At 34.5% G+C, this 24,743-nt stretch overlaps 1 protein-coding gene and 1 pseudogene across 2 annotated transcripts; one reads left to right on the forward strand and one right to left on the reverse strand.

Annotated features, from left to right (window-relative positions):
- Window positions 1–4,431: 4,431 nt before the first annotated feature.
- LOC143595183 (transcription factor DIVARICATA-like) lies at window positions 4,432–6,377 on the forward strand. Its single transcript, XM_077074287.1, has 2 exons — window positions 4,432–5,545; window positions 5,691–6,377. Exons 1-2 carry the CDS (start codon window positions 5,100–5,102, stop codon window positions 6,136–6,138), a joined length of 894 nt encoding a protein of 297 aa, XP_076930402.1. The 5' UTR covers window positions 4,432–5,099; the 3' UTR covers window positions 6,139–6,377.
- Window positions 6,378–9,152: 2,775 nt separating this feature from the next.
- LOC143595184 (uncharacterized) lies at window positions 9,153–14,715 on the reverse strand (annotated as a pseudogene). The gene is made up of 9 exons (XR_013146479.1): window positions 14,548–14,715; window positions 13,754–13,983; window positions 13,005–13,095; window positions 12,093–12,238; window positions 11,766–12,009; window positions 10,732–10,836; window positions 10,454–10,644; window positions 10,175–10,368; window positions 9,153–9,724 (listed from the first exon to the last, which is right to left on the reverse strand). The product of XR_013146479.1 is annotated as an uncharacterized LOC143595184 (transcript).
- Window positions 14,716–24,743: the final 10,028 nt, after the last annotated feature.

Below are 24,743 nucleotides of genomic sequence, written 5' to 3' on the forward strand. Positions count from 1 at the left end.
TACAAATCTTTATTAATACAAACAAAAAAGATTTGTGACCCAGAAAATAAGACAGCATATGCGAGGCCATGTGTGAGCATTAGGATGTAAATGAATGAAGTTGAGTTTGAATATAGCTAACTTAACCTTGGGTTATTTACTATTTTCCTAAACCATGCTTGAAGAGCATTATAAGTTATGCATTAAAAACTTGTATTTTAGGAAAATATGCAATTGTTTAAGTTTAGAGGGAGACATATACAATTCTTTAATTTCTTATTAGTTACACTTTTGCATTAATGGACAATCAAGAACTTAAACATGTGTGAATCAAATTGTTACATCAGTAAATAAAATCAAATTAAAACTATCTTGTATGTATATATTAAAAGTTTAAAACCTAACTACATCCCCATTCATCAAAAATAAGTCAAGAACACAAAGGCAATATCTACTATTATAGGTTTAATTATGATGTTGAGGTAAAAGAAGCATTAACAAATAGACGACAACGAATAACTCATAGAGATGTTCATGTAACATGACTTAATGCTTTGAATCTAAAAATGATAATGCATCTCTTTAAGATTCACTGCTATATATAGGTGTGTGTTTGGAGTTTAGTGATAAAAGACTTTTAGGTGGAGCAATAAAGAAAATAACACATTTCTTTTGGTAAAGTGGAAAGTTTTTGAATGTTCACTTGATTATACGAAGTGATACATTTGCGTTAGTGGTAAGTATCCTTTTTATGTACGAGGCTACAATGGGGTCGTATGTTGGAATAATGATGTGGGACATGTAAGTGGTTAGTGATATGTGAATTTATCTCGGGACATGAAAGATAACAAGTGTATAAAATCGTATCTATTTTGACAGCATCTACGATCATGTATGCTATGATTTGTAAAATAATGATGGATGATAAAAACGGTAAATGCTAATGTTCTAGCAACCACGTAGGGTAACTATTTCAAAGTTGTTGAAATGCCATGTCACATAAATAAACAAACAGCTCGTTATGCAACCAAAAACACCACCACACATAGTATGTTGTTGTCTGGTTTTCTTCAAAAAATTAAAATTTTAGGAAACAGCATTCTTTTGTGTAACCGATGGATGATTCCACCATTAAAGGTCCGTTGTTTAACCGAATGGGAGATGGATCAGTAGCATGGAGGCATGATAGGAGTTGAGGGCTTATATTATTTTTGTTAAGTACAAGTTAAAAGTGCTATTTAACTTGATTTTCTTTAGCGTTTGTTAGCGATACGTATTATAGTTTCAAGCATCTGATAATTTAATTTGTAATTTATAAAATGAAAAGAAACATGCACACGATATTAAGACTATAGGTGTAATTGACGTCTCTCCTCTATCATAGAAGTCGAGAGTTCAAATCGTGTAATGAGCAGATATAGATGGTTTATAAGAGTATTCGAGCGTACGTTAATTTGACGTTAAAAGGGACTAGATAGTAGATAAGTAGATATCAAATTTCACTTTAGAATAAATTCTATGTTCTATGGAAGGTATGTAGCTAGGCAATTTTGTTGAATCTATGCTTTGTGGGCGTCCAAAACGCAATAAATGGACGCGTGGTGTAAAAAATGAAAATAGTGAAATACAAGTTCAAGGCATATTCTTATATTCAATTCGAATTTGCATGCCAAGAATTGGTCATATTTGGTACGGTGTGTTTTGACTTTTTTTATTTATTAAAAACTCTAGTTTAATAGACGTGTCATGATAATCCAAAACTGAAGTACTGGTTAGTGTGAAATCAAAATTTAATTAAAAAGGTATGATTTCATAAACTGTAATTAAAACTCAACAAGTTATCTCATAAATTTATTTTCATTGTCAAACGGTGAAGGTCAACATATCTTCAATATTCGTAAGTACAAAACTTAGAAATCAAGATTTTGAGCTACTAAACAAAATTTCAACGATTCTTAAAATACACCGTAAAGTCCTAATTACCTTACCTTGTGGAATTATATATAGAGTAAGGTCTCACTTTTAGTTTTTTATTTGACTGTATAACCTGATAATCATATTTCACATTCATGAATTGTACGGTGCATTTTGCCGATGTCACAAAGTCTAAGTGTCTAATATTCAACTCCGAGGTTTGAACTTGATTCTACTTTATGTTTAAATCCGGAAACTAGCAAACCACGATACATGAAATGCAAAACACGCATAAACAAAATTACGCTAATATATTGGATAATGAGAAACTATAAAACAAAAATTACGCTAATAAACTAGAGGGAACCTTTATTTTCTTTTACATATATAAAACATGTATTTTTGTAAGTTACAGCAAATAATACACACGATTTAAAGTTACAACATATATCAGAGAGGAATCTTTCAATAATTATCATTTTAGTGTATCTATTGCATACACTAGTGTTTGATTCTTTTAAGTGGTTTTCTCAAATTTATTAAAGGTTTATTTTGTTAATAAAATATTAAAATAATTTGTAATTTGTATAAGTTTCTAATATATTTCAGAATTACATAACTTATTTTAAAATATTAACATGTTTATTATTGTTTAGATTCCCTAATCGTTCTGTTCTTTCTTCGATAAAAGATAATGTGGATATGTATGCATATATTATACTGAAGCCTCATTGACTAGAATATGTGTTATTATGCCTTCTTTCCTTATATGTATGTCACTTGTATTTTATATGCACACTTGATAATATTATAAATTTATAGTCTTAACTTTTGTACTCCCGACATTTCTATTGAAATAAAAGAAATTTTAAAATTATTTATTACTTAAAAATCAAATAAAAAACATAGTTTATTTATTAAATAAACTAAAACCAATTAAAATAATATATATTTAATTAAATAGATAATTTTATCGTTACTCTTTGATACAACGAAAATCCCCTTAATCCCTTATTTTCATACTAATGACGGAAGCATAAAACTTATAGAAATGAGAATAAGTTTGCAACTTTAAATTTTTCTATGAATAGTAGGACTGTGCAACGGTTCAGAACCGCGAGAACCGAATCAGAACCGAAAATGAGTGAAAAATAGAACTGAAACCGGAACCTATTATAGTAAACCGGTTCGGTTCCTGAATCACTAAAGCCGGTTCTCGCTAATCGGTTCTGGCTATAGCCGGTTTGATCATTTATTTATCAAATGAGTTATGAAAACTTTGCAAATTGCAAAATAAGTTTATACAATTGTATGTTTCCTTTCATGGTAAAACTAATTTAGATTATAACATGAACATCCGTTATATTTTTTATTAAAACCTAAGTGTTGAAGTTAAATAAATCATTATCAACGATAGATTAATGGAAGATCATATCATTTTATATTAAATTACCTTGACAACTTCAATCAAAATTGATCATGTTTGCTAGTTCTTGAACGTTAAGAAAAAAGATTTGAATTGAAAATAATTGAATGGATGCCGGTTAATAAATTACTCTATATAAAATGGAGATTGGTAAATTTATTTAAAACGTTTTGAATATTCCGGTTTTTCGGTTCCAAGTCTAGAACCGCCGGTTTTACATGGAACCGAACCGGGAACCGTTTAAGGCAAATTCTGAGAACCGAGAACCGGACCGGTACACACATTAGCGGTTCTGAGGAACCGGTTCTGTTCCGGTTCCTCAGTTCTATCGGTTCCGAACCGTTTTTTGCTCACCCCTAATGAATAGGATATTATCTATGCAATTTCATTTATAAGAAAGTGTAAACACACATAAAGAAGGATGGAATATAATAGGGAGATGTAAAGTGGTTTTTTTAAGTGTAAAAGTAAACATGAAACTTAAATTAATCTAAACATAGAAGTAAACAATTTATACCCACTTCTTAGTTTTTCTTACCTGATCCATGAAACAGACTCACTAATTATAAGAGTATTTTATTATCTGCAAATCGTCCATTTTGAAAGGAAAATTAGAAGAAAAAAACATTAAAAATTTTCTTTTTCTATATTTACATGAGCATTAGATGAACTTGTTTTTTTTATTTCATTTAACCCGCAACCAGTAAATCATAAGCAACCTATTTAATTACCTTTTAACAGTGATTCTTAAATCTCTTAGAATAAATATATATATTTTACATGATTGAAACCTTAAACCTCTAACCTTCAATTTGTAAAAGACATCTTAACAGGATATCCCTTCGTGACACCAGTTGAGTTCAATTTAGTAAAACATTGGTTTTACATGAAAGTTACATAAAGTCATAAACTAACAGCAGCAAGATTAAGAAATGAACAAAAGGTAAAATAACAATTATAATAATGATTAAAATAGTGGCTACCTGTTTTTATATTGCAGTACCCACAGCACCATCTCCACCAATCATAATTCACCACCTTCTCCATATCTCTTTCATCTCTAGATTCATTTCCTACTGGTTATTATTATTCTCAATTTCATCATCCCTCAATTTCACCATCAAAACCCCTACAATTTCTTTCCACACATAATATTCCATAAACCCTTTCTTTCTCAACTCAACTCAATTTAGAGGTTTCTAATTTTAGAAATCATGTTATCAAGTCAGATCCTGTTCACTGTATACTAGGGTTTGATGTTTACCAATCCAATTTTGGGGAAACAGTTCTCTTTAATTTCAAAATAAAAAAGTGGATCTTTTTAAGATTCTTCTTCAGGTGGTTGGATGCTGCTTATATAACACTCTTGCATCCACTCCCCTGTTTTTCAAGCTTCATCTTTTTCATTAAAGATTTGGTTTTTATTTCTGGGTTTGTTATATTTTCAACTTTTCTGAAGTGGGTTTGTTTCCAAAGTTCATATTTTTCATTAAAGATTTGCTTTTTATTTCTGGGTTTGTTCAGTTATTAAGTTTTATGAAGTGGGTAGCATAAAGATTTAATTTTTATGCCTGGGTTTGTTCAATTTTGAAGTTTTATTAAGTGGATAGCATAAAGATTTGATTTTTATATCTGGGTTTTTTAAATTATCAAGTTTTATGAAGTGGAAAGCATAAAGATTTGATTTTTATATCTGGGTTTGTTCAATTATCAAGTTTTATGAAGTGGGTAGCATAAAGATTTGATTTTTATATCTGGGTTTGTTCAATTATTAAGTTTTATGAAGTGGGAAACAGGGATTGTTTCGAATTCGACAAATTGGATGGTGGAGGGGGGTATAAAGAGCACAATTTGGACCCCTGTTGAGAACAAATTGTTTGAAAATGCATTGGCAAAGTTTGATAAAGACACCCCTGATCGGTGGCAGAGGGTGGCGGAGATGGTGCCAGGGAAGACAGTGGCGGATGTGCGGCGACAGTATAAGGAATTGGAAGATGATGTGAGTAGTATTGAAGCAGGGTTTTCACCAAAGTATAGGTATAATAATAATAGTAATAGTAATACTTGTCCTTTTACTTTGGAATGGGGGGATGGTTATGAGTTTGATAGGTGCAAATCGCCGCCCTATGGTGGCGGTGGGACAATGTCTCCGGTGGCTGTGGTGGGGGGTCGACCGGTTGAACACGAGAGGAAAAAGGGAGTTCCTTGGACAGAAGAAGAGCATAAGTAAGTCTCTTTTATCGAATTCCGATTCTATTTCTTGATCAAAGAATGAATAAAAACAAATTAAAGTATTGATTACATCAAACATAAGGCAAACGAGCAACAAGCTGTGTCACTACCCTTTTTAATAATTTGATTGTGATTGTAGATTGTTTCTTTTGGGGCTAAAGAAGTATGGAAAAGGAGATTGGAGGAATATATCAAGGAACTATGTTGTAACAAGAACGCCAACACAAGTTGCAAGTCATGCTCAAAAGTATTTCATTCGACAGCTTTCGGGTGGGAAAGATAAAAGACGAGCAAGTATTCACGACATAACAACGGTCAATGTCAACGAAAGTCAAAACCCTTTGCCAAAGAATAAAAGAACATCACCGGAGCAATGTAAATTTCAATGGAATCAGCCCAATGATGGTGATGGTGGTGGTGGTGGTGCGACGACATTTAACCAAACAAATGGTAATGTCTTCATGGCATCTCAATATAGAGGTAATATAGGGTTTAGAACGGGTGGTGGTGGCGGTGACGAGTTTTATGGTGCACCTCAGAGCATGTCTTTTCAGATGCAACCAGCAATGCATTACCCTCAAGGATGAACCATTTTGATCATGGTTGATTTTTATTATGGTTGATTTCTTTTTGGTTTTTATTTAAGTAGCTTTTTTAGATGTTTTTTCATGGTGTTTCTGTTATTTCTCTTTTGGTGTTATCTATAATGTGAATATTATAGTTGTTTAGCACCTTATGATCATCATGTTCTTTGGAATTTTGCTTTAGAACAAACGTTAAAAGGACAAAAATCTAATAAACATCGAACGCAACTTTATCTATTCAAGTTTTATCCTCTTGTTATAACGATAATCTATTTGAACTATAGTATTTGTAGGTTTATATTTATTTTTCCTATGCAGATACTCCTAATGGATTAACGACGTAAGTCTATGTTCTTTACATGTGGCTAGTTGTCTTTTGTTAGGTTTTCGACAACAAACACCTTATAATAAAGTATCTTGAGTTGGGTTTAAGGTGGATTAGTCTTTCTTGCTAGATTAAAGTGTCTTTAATCATGACTTGAAAGTTAAATTTTATGTCCAAATCGTGGGTCCTGCTATGGTTGTAGTTGGATCAAAATAACTATGTATGTGAATGAAAAATTCTTTTTTCGAGACGATTATAATGGTGTTGCTTCACTTGTACGAACATGACTTAGGTTGAATGCATAATGATTTTGAAAAAAAAAATGTAGAATAAAAAAACTCATTTGGTTGTAATATACAACCATTTGTTTGGTTACATTATATTGTCGTTTTTACTGGGGTATCATATCTAAGATTCTATGTCTGATATAAAATCAATGTGTTTTTTAAGATGCTTGATTCTTCATCCAACTTGACTTGCTAACATCTTGTAACGACTACTATTCGTTAGTGGAAGCTGAATCCGAATCTGAATTCCACTTGCACGTGAAGCATCTTATCTTTGAGGGCCACAAATATGTTCTATCTTTTTCCTTTTTTCTTTGTTAAGATCTTTCTCTTGGTAGTTATCTTTTAAGACCCTACTTATAGATGCACTTCTTTAGTGATTAGACTTAAGCATGATTTCCATGTACAAAGTTTGATTCATTGATCTAAGCTTATCTTTTTTATGTGTTAGGGGTCATTCTTTTTAACACTTTATCATTCAACCATTTAGAATTACTTAGATAATCACACAACAGTTTGCTACACTAAGAGTTTTCTTATTATATATTTGTACTTGAGATTGAGATTGTTTACATATGATTTGTGCTTTAGTGCATGAATTATTCCCAATTTATTTTGGAAGAATTTTGAAAAAGTAAATATACAAATCACTATAAGTATATTGAAATAATGAAAAGGAATTGGACAAACACCACACATGTTGCACTTGGGCAAGTCTACTTGCTATATAAATTCCCTCACTATTGATGGTTAAATTCTTATTCTTTTTGGGCAGAATGATGTGGAAATCAAAAAATGGAATATACTTGAAAGGAGGTATTAATTAGCTTAATTTAATAAAATAATATAAAAGTTTGTCTAATGGTGTTTAATGTGGGTCATTAAGATCTACCTAGATCTCTTGTGTGGTGTCCCTATCATTCTCCATGTCAAAATGTTACCTTAGTGCAACAAAGCTTTTTGTATGAGCAAAGGGGAGTTCAGGATTTAGATTTGTGCTGAAAAGTTGATATTTGATATTGTTGAAATACATGTATACTTCCAATTCATTAACGAACATATAATCATATAAATACATGAATTTTTTGGTTAACTTGTTTTGTATTTGTGTTTCATTTTATATTGAGAATAATGGATATGAGCCATCTAATCGATCGTGACCTAAAAGGGTTGTTGCTGATTCGGGTTAATATAGGCATAAGCTAACAATTGGCCTCAGGGCCCATTGTGTCTTGGATGGATTCATCCTCATATATACAAGAGAATGAAGAGGAGCGAAAGGCGAAGTCATTCAACATCATCTAATCATCTTATCCTCTTCAAATAATCATCTAGGTCTAATGTATATCATCGTTTTATCAGTTTTCCAGATTCACTTTTATGATCATCTTCATAGTGTTGACTTCCGACCTTATGATTGTTGATTCTTTTGATTGGTATTTTGTATTCCGTCCATTATATATGTTCTTTATTCTTTGTTTTTGTATTTGTAAAACTGTGTTTGAAGTAATAAGAGTTTAAATTCTGGTTTAGTGACAAATATTAGATAACATAACTAGCAACAACCGAGTTGTAATAATCATTGTCGGTACGGTAATTGTTTGATAAGTCATTATTTGAAAAAAAAATAGTAGACTGAAAAACTAAAATAAGTGCATACGCATATTTGTTTTTTTAGTCTTTATATATAGTTTAACCATGCTAATAAATAGAAAAAAGTTATAGAAAACTTTCAAATATGATGTGGACACATTTGTACATGCCTTTTCACTTTATATTTTAGACTTATTTTATAAATTGAATTTGCACTTTCTACAAATGAATTATTGATTGCTTTTAGGACTAGGGAAGACAAATCATTGAAGAGTGGTACCATTGAAGCTTGCTATCCTCCATTGAATTGGTCAATGAAACAATGAAGAAATCCAAATATAATTAAGCATCTTTTGGAGAAAGTTTTGCCAATTGTCTTGCTACCATCAATATCACACAAGACTTAGGGTTCCCAACAAAACAACTAAAGAGCTTATTATTTGTCTTTTACAATTGTCTTAAATAACTTTATAAAAAGAGAGAATAGTTAAACTCTTTAATATTATTAACCCATAAGGTTATGTGTAGACTATAGTGATTTTAACTACACGCCATTGTTAAAATGTCACATCACTATCGCGTAGGTAGGCAGTGAGGCTAACCCAACCTTTAAAAATATAAATAAAATGTTTAATTAATTGGTTTTGAGTTATCCACACACCGTCAAAGCTTTGGTGGATGGGTCTTTGATGCTACTCTTTAGCGCTTGTGTAATGGTGTTCAAGGGGCTAAAGATGACGTGGCACCCCCTTGGCGTCACATATTGTCTCCACTACACGTTTATAGACCGTTCTATAAACGTTAGCCCATTAAAGACACGACATTAAAAGTGTTTATTAGACGAGACTGTTCAACTGTTTACAAAAGAAAAAGAGCAAACAACCTCATTATCAACAACCTCATGTTCAAACTTTAGATTTTAAACCGAACCCGAGAGGAAACAAAGGATCATACGAGTTTTTACTGGAATCCATAGGCAACTGATCAACGGATTTAAACCACGAAACAGGAAGCCGTCCATGAAACTCATGATCTCCAAAAATAACATCTGTTATCCCATTTCCTTCTGTTCCTGGCAACCATGCAGCAACTAATGCATCCAATGTCTCTAAAACCGATGGCTCCAAAACCAATGGCCTGCCCGATATCAAAATCGCAAGAGTCGGGATTTCTTGTGCCACGAGTTTCAGTAACCCGTTTCCATTAAAGGGAATTATTAGCTCTGAATTATCACCGCCAGATTCAACATATGGAGCTTCACCAACGGCTACGATTGCATATGAGAACTCATGTTCGGAAAGGGTTTTAAGTGTTGGGTTTTCTTCGTATACTACTTCTGTATTGTCACCGATCGCTTCTTTTACAGCATCGAGAATCGTTGTTCCTATAACATTGTTTTTTTAGTTTTCACATATGAAAAGATATTTTGATGAGTTGTGATCGCGTAAATTTACACATAATTAGTTGATTTAATTAAAAAAAACTTGCATATGGGTTCATTTGGGTCCTTCTAAAATCATACAGCGGGTCCATTTTGGTCAAATAAAATTGTCAGTTAGTCAAATACCGACACCACGGCCGCCATCCTCACCAGTAGCAACCAAAACACTATCCGTGAACCCATATTTATGCCTTTTCTTTTCTAAAAGTCCCACTTGACCCATTTTGTCCAAACCAAATTGATGTCATTTTTAAACAGCCCATTTTAACCAAACCCAATTTGGCCAAAAACATGTTTTGACCCTGTTTGACTTGAACCCTTATGACCTGCTACACAACCCGACCCGACCGGTTTCCCAGTCTTATTATATTAAAGGTACCACTATTGACTTACCAATCGTGATTCTTCCACTGGTACCTTCCCACGTGGCTGTCCAACCACCACACTGGTAACCAAGATCATATGCATGTTTACCAGCAACAAGAACCTTTTTAACATTCCTATTCAACGGTAAAAATGGTTTGTTTGGATCCTTCCCATTTTTCAACAGAACCAGCGACTTTCGAACCGCTTCACGAGCTAATTCTCTGTGCGGCTGCAACAATGATTTGATCATATTTATTAAAACAAAAAAGTAAATATAGAATTAAACATGCTAGATTACTAATCTGCAAGTGTAACTTACTGCCAACAATATCAAGCAAAGATCTATCCGTCATTGGATATTCAAAAAGACCAGCAGCAAATTTAACTCTTAATATTCGTTCAACCGCATCATCAATTCTTGCCATTGATACCTCTCCCGATTCTACCAAGTATTCTAAATCCTCCAAAAACAATTGATATCTGAATGGAACCATAACCTGCAAGTTTCAAATATATAAAGCTAGAGGGGTGTAAAGTATAGATATTCTTATTTTGAGGGGGTATAGAACAATAATTTACTCTACCATGTCTATCCCAGCATTAATTGCAGATAAAACTGCACTTCTGTAGTTTGAACCAAAAGGATCATGGAACCGATCAAGTGCTTCCCAATCTGTAATCACAATACCCTGTAAACGAACCAAAAGTTTAGTGAACCATTCGATGGGAAATTCGTATATGTTCGCTTATTTAAAAAGTGAAAGAACATGAACACAAGTTTTTGTTCATTTAATTAAACGAACGAACATATTCACTTGTCTTGTCCATTCATTTATGTTCGTTAATGTTCCTTTATTTATAATCTTTATGTTCGTTGTTTGCATTCGTTTATACTCGTCACTTTGCGATTGTTTAAGTTCGTTCGTTTATGCTCATTAGTATATTCATAAAGAAAAAAAATAGGTCCATTACAATTTAGTCTGCTTTTAAGGCTCAGGATGTTGTTCACATTTACTTTTAATTAGTTTTAGCTCAGTAATGATCATTTGTTTACATTCATGGCCAGCTTGTTTATACTGTTTACGAAGGAACATAAACGAACACGACCACGTTATCGAATGAACAACAAAACCCCGCTCATCTAGTTATTCGTGTTCAACCATTTGTTCGGTTAAAGGTAAATGAACGAACACGAACATGCTCCGTTCATGTTCGTTCAGTTCGTTTACAATCCTAGGTGAGTCAGGTAACGGGTCAAATTGTCAAAAAGGGTGATTCTTTGGTACGGGTCAATTGACCCAAAACACTATCCAAAAAATCCATTTTTTGTCAGTAATTATTTTGTTAATCGCAGTTACCAGACTTTATTATTTCAGTAATAGTTTTATGTTATGATTTTTGAATAAATGATTTAGACGATGTTATGCAAAAAATTCACTCTGTACGACCCACTTCTTTTTAATCTAATCCTTTCATTATTTTACTTGTTTGCCCAATTAGAAGTAACATAACTAGACTGGTAAAATGGCTGGATAAGGTCCGGCCTGTTCTGACCCAACTCGCCGATTTTGCCAGGTCTAAAAAGAACATAAATGACATATTAATATATGGCACTAACCTTAAAACCCAACTTTTCTTTAAGAATATCGGTTATAAGATAACCATGAGAATGCATTTTGGTTCCATTCCAGCTAGAATAAGATACCATAACTGTACAAACGCCCTTCGCAATGCAATCTAAATAAGGTAACATGTGAATGTTTTCCAACTCATCAAACGGGACTATAGTATTCCCTTCGTTTGTCCCTTTGTCGGTACCTCCATCGCCAACATAATGTTTAGCACATGCCATAACATTGTTCCTAGAATCAAATAATCATTAAAATGTCTTTAACTCGTTATGATACTAAAGTTTAATTATTGCATAATGTAATGTTTTGTTTACCTTCCAGCTACATATGGATATCCATTTTGGTGGTTAACGGGTGGTTTTCCCTGTAAGCCGGTTACTAATGATGTCATCTTTCTAACTAATTGTGTATCTTCACTGTAGCTTTCATAACATCTTCCCCATCTAGGATCTCTGCATACCTGCCAACATTAAACAGTAAAGTTATGGTATATTTTATTTGTATGATTATGACTGTTACAAATGAAGGTATCATAACTAAGAAATAGAAGTCTCAACATATATCAAATTTGTTCATTAATGGATAATAATTGCAGATACCAACACAGATCTTTGTTATCTTGCACGATTTTGTGAAAACGGATAGATTAATCACCAAATAAGTGTTGTTGAAAGAACAGACAGAAATATATTGTTTAGATGATTGTAGGGGTTTGAACGGTTCGGTTTGGGTCGATTTTGGGCTAAAACTGTACCAAAAAAACAAAACTTCGGTTTCTAGTATTTGAAAACCGTATGGTTATGGTTTTTTGGTTTTATTTTTGTTTCAATTCAGTTTTGGTTTTTTCGGTTTTGTTATTTGAGCTTCAAAATTCTGGGCCGAAAAAAAAAACTCCAAAATAATGAATTTAGGCCTAAATCATTTTGTTAATTAATATCGGGGTGTGCATCGTTCGGTTCGGTTTTCACATAAATCATGGAACAGACCGTCAGTTTTTATTTTGGTTTGGTAATATTGGTTTGGTTTTTTCGGTTCCATGCACACTCCTAATTAATAACTGATTGATTATTATACAGTTGGGCTAAAATATTTGAGTTACGTATGCATTAAACTTTTAAAATTAAAATCTATAAATTTGGTTCCGCTTTTACAAAAAACATAAAACCAAACCATGGTTTTTTGTTTTGGCTTGGATTTTTGGGTTTAATGCAACACCAAGAACTTACAGCAACACAAGGAGCAAACGCATATTGAACGCCACTAGCCCTAGTTTCAAGTGCAGTTGCAGCACCTATCCTCTCCACCAGATCTGGATCTCTGCAATACATTGAATCGAATTACATAACCCGAAGTTACTAAGCTGCTAAAATTTAGGGCTGTAAATGAACTGAACATTCGACGTACTTTCGTTTAAGGTTCAGTGGGAAGTTGGTTTATGCTCGTTCGTTTAGAAAATGAACGAACATGAACAAGAAATTCTGTTCAATAACTTCAATTGTGTTCGTGAACGTTCGATAATGTGTTCGTTTATGTTTGTTAATGTCTTTTTGTGAATTTGCGTATGTTTGTTCATTAAATGTTTTTAATTACTTTTCTAATTTCTAATCTTATCATACAAACTTAAGCAAAATTAATCTATAAAACAATTTATATGATTGTTATGTGATTAATTTTTATTTAAAGTTATCATATGAATATGAATGTTAGATAAAACACTAACACAAACTTGGTAGTTGGACCGAAAACTTGATCCTGACCATTCTTGGTTAACCAAAGCAAATAAAACATTGTTTGTGTTCATTTGTGTTCTTCATTTGTGTCCGTGAACCAATCACAAATACGTTCATTTCCTTAATGAATGAACACGAAAAACAAATGACTTTTGGTTAGCTGTTTGTGAACTGTCCGTTTATCTGATAAATGCTCAACGGATGAACATGAACAAGGCATTGTAAGTATAAATAGCAATTGTAACCTGGTAGCTCCAAGGCCAACATTGTGAGGGAAAACAGTAGCACCATAAACATTATTATTGCCATGAACAGCATCACTGCCGTAGAATATCGGAATACCAAGCCGCGATTCCTGCGCGCCGGCTTGAAGTCCGTCGATCATGTCCGCCCAATCCGACGACGTCGCTTTGTCAAACGGCTTGCTTCCGCCACCACTCAATACACTTCCTGCAAACAAATTGAAATCAATTCACTGAAACTAACAACTAGATATTAAATATGCACACATGTATTCGATCGAACACAATCGGTACAGATACCTGTATCCGTGTTTCATATTTTCCTTAGTGATACTGTTCGGTATTTTCAATTGTACCGGAACCGGTATTGGTTTTTTAAGTTTTTAGTGTTGGCACCATTCGGTATTGGTTTTTTATTCATGTTTTCGGTTTCGGTATTTTCAAAAACGGTATCAATCAAACACAATCAGTATAGATGTTTTTTCATGTTTTCTGTATCGGTACCATTGGTTTTGGTATTTTCATTGGTAACGGTACTAATTAAAGACAATCGGTATCGGTACCTGTACTAGACTACTAGTATTTTTTTTATTCATGTTCTCGGTATTGGTACTTTCAGTATTTTCAATAATATCGGTACCAATAAAACCACCGGTATTCATGTTTTTTCTATGGGCACCATTCGGTTTTATTGTTATTATCAATAATACCGGTACATGTACCGAACCGAATGAACAGACACTCGTTTTCAGTACAGTACCTATACATAGATCTCTAATGACGTCAGGAGAAGCAACAGCTCGTTCGATCTGAGTCATTTGACCCAACTTCTCTTTCAGACTCATACGACTAATAAGATCTTTCACTCGAGCTTCGATCGGCTCGTTTGCGTTCTTGTATACACTTTTCCCCGTGTCTCCCATTGTCACGTGATCGGAAAATGAAACTGGCGACGGTTTCAAAGTTGACCGGAATGAAATGATTTAAAGGTACTATTTATAGTAGGAGAGTGTGCAAGTGTAAGTGTGCGCCGGTGAGTAGTTGGTAGATAGAGAGTTTGACCGGAGACCGGGACCCACCAGAACGACGTGGATTTGTTTAATCGGATGGATAATGATTTGGTAAAGAAAATATATAATTATAATGAAATTTCCACTCAGATCAAATGAATTAAATCGTTGTATTAACTAAAATATCATTTAAGGCAATGAAAGCATTACGTTTAATAGCATTAGCAGTGGTTTTGTAAGACGGGGGCGTTTTTTTTTTCCTACAATTTTTTGAACCATTGGAAAATATATATTTATTAAAGTATAAAACTATAAAAGCTAATATATTTAATATCATGATTATGATTATTATTTTACTTTATCCTAAAACTTGACATGCCATAAGTCATATGGCATATCTTATCACAAGGAAGGATGGTCACATAGAAAAAGACATTAAAAGTTATGGCATATCTTATCGACGGTGTTATTTTGATTGTTTGGTGGTGTGGTGTGCCATGGTTGGCAGGTGTAGTAGTCTGATGGTGTAGGGAGGGGAATGAGGTGTATGTGGTTGAAGTGTCACACTCCGATCAAAGGCGGCGGAACATGCCGAGGTGTAACGATTGCCCATAAGCGCATGACATTATTTAAAGCGACAATATTTAACAAACTCATTTCATTTCACAACATCGAAAATGTCACATAACCAAATATTCATAAGTCAAATACAACAAAATATAGCAAATCAAATATTGTTCATTTTTACTAATATCCTAACGGTATTTGTGTCATTTTCTTCACCGAACTCTATAATCAACCTAGATGCAAACTTGTAACATTTCATAAAATAAAGTTGTCAACACAAAGGTTGGTAAGCAATTCATAAGTTTGAACAATAGATATATAGTATGAAAAGCCACAAAACTAGTATACAAAACCAAAAATAATAGCTATAAACTTAGATAAATTGACAATCGCTAATAGAATTAAGTTAGCGCCACCTAGCTACAAGGGATTGCCAAGTAGTCTAGGATTTAATAGAATATCGTTAATTGCATTCGTTAACGACACCTTGCTACAAGGGGATGCCAAGTAGTCTAGGATTTATAGATTCCACCAACCAAAAGCGATAAACACATAGGCATATAAGCATAGAACACCAAATCGAGCAATTATTCAAGTAAAGTATACAACAACGTTTTTGGTTTAAGACTCAAGTATAAAGCATTTGATTTGAATAAGTATGAAATGTCACCCCAAAACAAAAGATAGAAAACGGGGTATGAAGTTACTCACGTTCTAGTATAAAACTTAATCGGTAAAAGATGAATAACCGGATGGATAAAGTTTAACGAGCAAGGCCTAAATGACAATAAAATATTGGATTTAGAATGGTTGTCTTGAAGATCTTTAAATAAAATAATTGTTGCAAAAAGTAAACAATTAAAGTTCAAGGTTTAAAATATAACTATTTAAGAATTTATAATAACAATCCTTTAAAAATGTAAGTTTGCTCTAAACCGGGTTAAAGTATCTAACCTTAATATTTATTTAACCAATGTTAAGTAATAAGGTGGGAAAAATGCTAACATGCAAGTTCCTTTGGGACAAAGATATTAAAACGGGTTTTTAACGAGTGTTCGGGTTGTCGATTCGGGTCTTGACAAATGGTCAAACCCAAAGTCAACTTTCCAACATATTAATTGTTATGAGATAACTCATTAAAATATACTAACTGTCACACCCTCAAAATCCACTAACGGAGTTTTACCGTCAGAGGGTGTGAACTAACAGGATCGGAATCATTAGTTATAATCAAACAACATAAATAAAGTTTTCAAACCACGAAAACTTTTAAGTTTAAATAAGTGCGGAAGCGTAAAATCATAAACCAAGTGTTGCGTCACGCAGGACGACTTAAAACCCAAATGATAACAGTTTAAAAACAAGTTTGCAAAAACGATAGAGTTCAAGGTAATGCATGATCCTATACCGCGCGCCCGCCTCGGCTACCTGAGAATAACATACTAAAAGTGTCAACACGGGGTTGGTGAGTTCACAGGTTTATATAAATAAAGCGTTTGCGTTTGCGTTTGCGTTTTGCGTTTGCGTTACCAGATAATGTTAAGTCAATTATATATCGATAGGTAGCTAGCCTATACAACAAGTATTACTAAGTGTTCGACACCGAAGCTGACTGTTTATCAATTGCCTTGCCACCATGTCAACCACGACCATGGTAATGTGTTAGCCAAGATTACACCCACTCGACCTCCAGTCGAGTTTAGCGTTGGGTGGGGTTTGTCAAACCCAGTAGTACTACTCAACAGTGACTCGCTATTATCCAATATTAAACGGTTCGATGTTATGAAGGACTTTAGTTGGTTCGTTTTCCACTTAGCCTTTACAAGTGATATATAATAAATAACAAAATCTAAAGCGTTTTAGAGTATGTATTCTCCCCCAAGTAAAAGCGTTTAAAAGAGTAAAAGGGGAACGTGAAACTCACTGTTTGCGAAGAATTCAAAAACAAGTCAACCAAGAGATGCGCGTCACAGAAAATCCTCACTAGCGTTCTAAAACAAGAATGAGATTTTCTAAGTGTTAGAACTATTATTGAGTCTCTAGACTCGGCACATAATACCTATGCATGAGATACGTTTCGTGTTTCGTTTGTGAATTGTGTGTGACTCAACAAACACATTGGTGATACGTTACATGTGTGAACAACTACTTACGTGTCAAGTATTAATATTGTACATTACTAGCAATTATCCCCACAAGGGCAATTTGGTCAAAAACATAGCAATTATTTAACAACAAGCACGTTTCATGTATTTTCATATAGTTCAGCAACTAGTTCTATCAAGACAGATTTCTACTTGAAAGATTACTCTATTCAACAGATCATAACATATCAATTAATTCACCAAAAATCGTCACAAAAGAACACATGAGTTAGGTTTCCAGAACTATTTTTATTGTATTTTTATTCCACATAGTTTTCTCACAATGATCAAAACATTACAGTAAACTCACAGGAGTCAAAATCATGCGCAACAGAATGTTATTTGTTATTCCCGTTAAATGAAAAATCCAATTAATGCAAGACCAATTGGGTTAGGTTCTTAACTCAACATGTTAACTTCCAGAAGTGGAACCAACCCATTTGGTCTTGTAGTTTATGAGATATGATAATTACAAAACAGCCTAACAGCAGGTCTCACAATTCAGACTTGCACTTCAGTTTTGTAAAATAATAAAAGTTAACTTTTACCCGTCCAAAAATTACAAACTTGGACTTTATAGAAACTAAACTCAACCTAGTACACTGTAGTGTTAACAACCTCGACCAATTACCACATTAACATTCAGTTACAGTTGTCTAAACATAACTTACAATCTGTCCAGTACCAGTTTTCATCAAAACTCAACATAACAACAATCTATGAACCATAATTCATGCATATGACACTCTAGACACAATATTTACCAACCATGCATATCAATCTCACATTATACACATAGTTAGGGTTTTTCTTGAAAGTTTAAAATCAAAGAACAATGATTAACAACAACAATAACACAACTAGTTATCAATTTCATTAGCAAATCATCATCAAGCATATAATCAAACCCTAACTCATCTTAATCATCACTTTCAAGAGTCTAGGTTTTTGATTAACCCATTCAATATCAAAATTAAACACAAAGAATGCATAGAGTAGTTGTTAATACCTTCCTAGCACCTTAATTCTTCAACCAAAAGCTTGAAAAGATTGTATGTATGTGTGTGTATGTTTACGGCAGCCAAAGGGGAAGGGAGAGGGAGGCCGATCGTATGAGAGGGAGAGGGAGGGAGGTTAGGGTTTTGTTATTATTAAATAATAATATGTTACATAAAGGCCCCTCAACTTTTAATTATTACTTTTCTAGCATAAAGTAACTTGTTTGCATCTTGAGTTAATGTTCTATACAATATTATCAAATATCACATAAGCCTACCACATAATTATCAAATAATTATTGTTTGGATGTTTTTCGTTTATTCACCAATGGTTTGCGTCAACTCGTTTGCGTTTCGGTGTAATCCCGAAAGACTACATATGTAGTGATTGTCAAGCGTCATTTAAACCCTAGTTTAAATGCAATGAGATGTACGTTATAGATCAAGTGATCTTAAGTTTGAATTGACGGAGTTTGGATTAACGGAGTTAACCTGAAATTGACGAGTGTCACACTAATACTTAACCAAGTATGTAGATCTATTGTTTAGAACTAACAACGCACGTTAAGCGAGTGTTCGGTTTTGTCGGTCCAAACTATGTGATGAGATCTAGTTGGATCCAACAATACCAAGTACTTAAGAAAATAATTAAAATCAGTTTGTAAACTATTTTTAAAGAAATATACAAGTCTTGATAGCTAAAAACACACTTGTGTCTTAAGCGAGTAAAAGTCGGTATAGTTCGGTTTGGTTCGGTCTCCATCTCACAAATAGTTCATAGATGGTTTCTACATGCCCAAATATCATAGAACTTGTATATTGGTTTATAAATGAAGAAAGCTTAAATTTTACAACTAAAAAGTTAACTACAAGTCTTTTAAGCAAAAGTTTCGGTTTAGTTCGGTTTCCATCTCCCAACAAGTTCATAGATGGATTCCATATGCTTAATATCAAAGAACTTGTAAAAATTATTTTTGAAACTCGAATATAGCAATAAACATGTTTAAACAACTATTTTAACAAAACTAGTAAACAAAAGTTCGGTTTCCTGTTTGGACTAGTTTCGTTAAACCGAGGTTAGTCTTATACAAACCCACACCATGGAACTTGTAAATAAGATGAACAAACTAAAAGGGTTAGAAGTCATAAGTGATATGTATAATAAGTTATGTGTGTGTATATATATATCAAGAACACGAAGTCCTCCATGAAGCCTTGCCTTATGACATTCGAAACTTAACCAACTGGAGTCGGTGAAGTAACAAATAAAGGAAACAAGGGGTGTGTATTATATATATGTTGTACCACCATATTCAAGTGTTAGTAATATTAAATGAACAAGTTAAAATGAAACACTATAGTTAGTTGACCTTAAGAAATCAAAATAATAAAATGTTGAAGATGAATATTTGGATTTAAGAGAGATTTTGGAGAAGATGAACAACCAAAATGGTGTATGGAGCCTTGCTTTTATAATGGTAAGAATATGGTTCATACAAATAGGGTAAAGATGCATGTGATGGTTGAAATGGTCAAACAAGTTTTTGGTAAATGGCAATAATAGTCCCCAAAGTTTGGTTTAAGTCATTTTAAGGAGTTTTAAGGACCAAAAAGAATGTTTTCAAGACCCAACAAGTGTAAAACAATATTGTAACATAAAATCCATCATTTTGATTATATCATAAGCTTTGGTTTACAAAATGGGTCGGTTTACATGATAAACGAATACAAACGAGACCCGAAATTGACGAATGTCACAGTTTAAAGCTCGGGTAAAAGAGGAAAGTTTATATAAAATAGTTTTTGAAATAGGTCCCAACATTTTAGTTAGCTTTAGGCCTCATAAACCGTTGAGCCGGCCCTGGTTACTTTATATAAAGAAAAAATTATTAAGTATTTTAAAGTTAAACAATCAATTAGAAACAACGAACGGAACATGTTTTTATACCTTTTGATCATATTATGAAATTATTTATTTTTAGTTCTCTTTTGGTTGCTACAGCGGGTGCCGGTATCTACTGATATCGTTGTGAATCAAACTGATGTCAACTAAATTCCTGTCGCGTTCTCGACGTAGCGCACATGTTAAATACCACTAATTTGGGTCAAATAAAATACACGAACAATCTTGTATTGAAGATGAAACTTGTCCGGAACATATTCTTCTACAAGCATGAACGTGATAATCAGTTGCATGAAAGATGTATCGTCAGTATCTTAGATCATGAATCTCATGATCTATTTGAACCTTTTTCTTGCTTTTTATTCAAAGTCCGATGGTTCATGGTGGAGGTGAGGCTGGTACCTGAGTGGTGGTGGTAAACAGTGGTTAATCGGAGATTGCGGAAATGCGATGGCGGTCTGGTGTGGCGGTGGGGGTAGGTAACAGATACCGGTGATAGTGTGGAGGTGGGTGGCAGAAAAGGGTGAAGATGGTGGGTGAAGAGATTAAAAGTTTTTTTAATAAATAGATAAAAATGACCAAATTATCCTCATGTGCAAGGCACATGACCAGATTTAACAAAAAAAATTAACTCCGTGATAGGGAATTGAAACTTAAAGGATGTTCTTTGTCATTAAGTTTGCTAAAGGACGACAATTGAAAAAACATGCAAACATAAAGGATTCGTTTTACCATTTTGTCAAATAACTACTTATAATGTTGAAAAGTTTACTAACTTTACTACATTAGCTTGAAGCTTTTAGACTCTAGACTATTAGTATAATGTCTGCCCTTGCAAATAATATTGAAAAAATTCTTAAAATAAGCGTTTATGAAAACGCTTTTTAAGTTTTAGGTGTCATTTACAAAAATTTTCAAAATATGCATTATAATCTAGTCGTGACAAGTAGTTTGTATAACCAATGAAAACTTGACACATGCCTTTAAACTAACCGTAACGAGCAGATTTACTAACCATTTACTCGTCACGACTAAATAAGTTTTATGCATCGTAATCAACGCCCACGAGTAATTCATAAGTTCTTTAGTCGCGACGAGTAGATTGTAAGGTTAAACTAGTTGCGGCGAGTTAACTACTAATAAACTACTCATGTGGGGAACGTAAAACAGGTAAACTAGTCGTCACGACTAAATGACTTATGAATTACTCGTGGGCATTGATTACGAGGCATAAAACTTATTTAGTCGTGACGAGCAATTGATTAATTAACATACTCGTTACGGTTAGTTTAAGGGCACGTGGCAAGTTTTAACTGTAACACCCCGACCAAAGGCGGATTATACATCGGGGCGCCACATATTGCTTCATTACTCGCGACACTATTGGTGTCAATATTTATTAATACACATTTTATCGCGCACCAGCGCAGCGGGGAAAATAAAGAACATAAATCAAACATAAATCAATATATTATAAATTATAACATTCAAACAACATTAACTTGTCTTGATACATTTTAATTCTAGGTCCAAAAGTAAAAACTTCCTACGTGTCCACAAGCTCCAAAACAGCTACTGCAAACCTGAACATGTGTTAAAATAAACGTCAAACACTTGCGTGTTGGTGAGAAATCAAGTTTAATACAATACATAGATAACAATAAATCTGCGCGCAACATGTGTATGTCTGGTTTTCAACAAGGGTGTAATCTGATCGGGACCAACTCTAAGAGACAAGACTGCCAGTGCTCACAATTGAGCTCACAAACAAGACTAACTGTGCAAGTGTAACAAAAGAGAAAATCATAAACGATAGTTCTCCCGTGTTCATCTAATGGTACCATGAAAACTGCGGAATAGACCGACAAGACGGTTAATGATCCACACATACAAATAACAGCCAAGTCTACGTCCTCAACACATGGGATACTGCGCGACTAAAGTTCATAAACAAGTTTAAGACTCTAAGTTTGTATGAACACATGAACATCCCAAAACATTAAAAGCAAAAAGGGATTAGGTACGAGATTACTCACCTGATAATCGGTGCGGTGTAAGGTAAAGCAAGAACCAACTTTAAACAAGCACAAGTTAACCTATAAATAAGATTATTGTTTTAACGATCGGTTTTAAGTCTTGATTACAAGTTAGCATAATTAATAAGTTATTATATATAATATATTACCGGAAAACAGGGCAGAGGAGAGGAGAAAACGGAGGCAGAGAGGGAGGCGGCAGAGAGAGCAAGGAGGAGGTCAGGAGAGAGTAAGTGTTTTGTGTGTGTAGTGTTAGGAAAAATAATACTATTATTTATAGAGAAACCCTAGGAGACATAAATCCAGAAAAAAGGGAAAAGATTCCAAGACAAACAGAACAAGACAAAACAAAAGATAACAAAAGATATCAAAAGATATGGCAGCTGCAGGGGGCAAGATAAAGCTGTCAGGGAACAGTAAAAAAAAGGCATGGGCGGTTCAGATAAAGGTACTGGTCAAGCATGGCAAAAGCAGATCTCAAAAGATAATGTCAGTCACTTTTTCTACCAACCAATGGGGTTGGTACGCATGCTGCGCCGAAAGTAACTATTCAGACATTAGACAGGTTAGGTCAACAGCTCAGAAGAAAAGACATTACAAAAGCAAACGGCTAGAATAAACAGAAGACTAGACTAAAGGGTCAAGCGCGAGAAGGCTGAGTGCGCGAGCGCGAAGGCTGGCACAACAATCCTTAGCGCACTGCGGGAAGAATCACATCCTAAGCGTGCTGCGTGAAGAACCTGGAATTCTAAGCGCATCGCGGGAAGAACATACATTCTTAGCGCATTGCGGGAAGAACATACATTCTTAGCGCGCTGCGAGAAGAGTTCTCTTCACGCATCGCAGGAACAAGATGTCTTCACGCAGGCTTCCATGTAAGGAGTCTGGCGCGTGGAGCTGCGCAGACAACCTTAGGCGGGAAGGAACAAAGGACAAGTAAAGAGTTAGAAGAGGGAAACAAGGCGTAAGGGCGGGACGGCGACAAGAAGGCGGAAAGAGAGGAGGAGAGGGACGGGACGGAAATAGTATATTATTATTATTAAAAGTAAAATATAAGTATAAATAAATATTAAATCATAAAAGAAAGAGATCGGGTAAGGGAAACGGGTACCTGGGTCGGGTCGGATGTCACAGTCTCCCCTACTTTAAGAAATTTCGTCCCGAAATTTATCTCGAAGTAGGTTGCGCAGAGAACAGGTGCGGGTACTTGATCTTCATTTGATCTTCCCTTTCCCATGTAAACTCGGCTCCGCGCTTGGACTCCCAGCGAACTTTCACGATAGGGATACGACTGCGCTTGGTTTGCTTTACCTCGCGATCCATAATCTCAACAGGCTTCTCAACGAAATGCATAGATTCATCAACTTGAACTTCATCAAGTGGAATGTGAAGGTTCTCGTCAGCTAAACACTTCTTGAGATTGGATACATGGAACGTTGGATGCACATTACTGAGCGCGGGCGGCAGGTCAAGTCTGTAGGCAACTTTTCCCACACGCGCGAGAATCTTAAATGGACCAACATAACGAGGAGCAAGCTTACCTTTCTTCCCAAAGCGGACAACACCTTTCCAAGGCGACACTTTGAGGAGAACAAGATCACCAACTTGAAATTCGAGAGGCTTTCGCCTACGATCTGCGTAACTCTTCTGTCGGCTCCTGGCAGTCAGCAGATGATCACGGATCTTGGCGATTTTATCAGTTGTCTCTTGAACAAGTTCGGGTCCTGTGATTTGAGTTTCACCCACTTCGCTCCAACAAATCGGGGAGCGGCACTTACGACCGTAAAGTGCTTCAAGTGGGGCCATACCAATACTGGAATGATAGCTGTTATTATAAGAGAACTCGATCAAAGGCAGGTGCGAATCCCAATTACCTCCAAAATCAAGAACACAAGATCGGAGCATATCCTCAAGAGTTTGAATAGTTCGCTCAGACTGACCGTCAGTCTGAGGATGATATGCCGTACTCATGTCCAAGCGAGTTCCTAGCGCAAATTGGAGAGATTTCCAAAAGCGAGATATAAAACGGCCATCGCGATCGGATATGATGCTCAAAGGAGTACCATGGCGGCAGACAATTTCCTTGACATAAAGCTGCGCGAGTTGCTCAACACGGTAGTTTTCACGAATGGGCAGGAAGTGAGCAGACTTAGTCAATCGATCCACTATTACCCAAATGCTATCATGTTTGCTTGCTGTCAAAGGTAACTTGGTAATAAAGTCCATCGCTACACATTCCCATTTCCACGTAGGAATTTCTGGTTGTTCGAGCAAACCAGATGGGCGTTGGTGTTCAGCTTTCACTTTAGAACAAGTCAGACATCTAGCTACGAAC

The sequence above is a fragment of the Bidens hawaiensis genome, unplaced genomic scaffold (genome assembly GCF_021521415.1).
Source record: "Bidens hawaiensis isolate Kalapana, Puna unplaced genomic scaffold, B.hawaiensis_p1.1 tig00044779_1, whole genome shotgun sequence".
Lineage (NCBI taxonomy): Eukaryota > Viridiplantae > Streptophyta > Magnoliopsida > Asterales > Asteraceae > Bidens > Bidens hawaiensis.

Coding starts and splice junctions, on each gene's coding strand:
- LOC143595183 (XM_077074287.1), top strand. CDS start 5,100: ATGAAGTGGGAAACAGGGATTGTTTCGAATTCGACAAATTGGATGGTG. Junction 5,546..5,690: donor TGGACAGAAGAAGAGCATAA/GTAAGTCTCTTT, acceptor TTGTGATTGTAG/ATTGTTTCTTTTGGGGCTAA.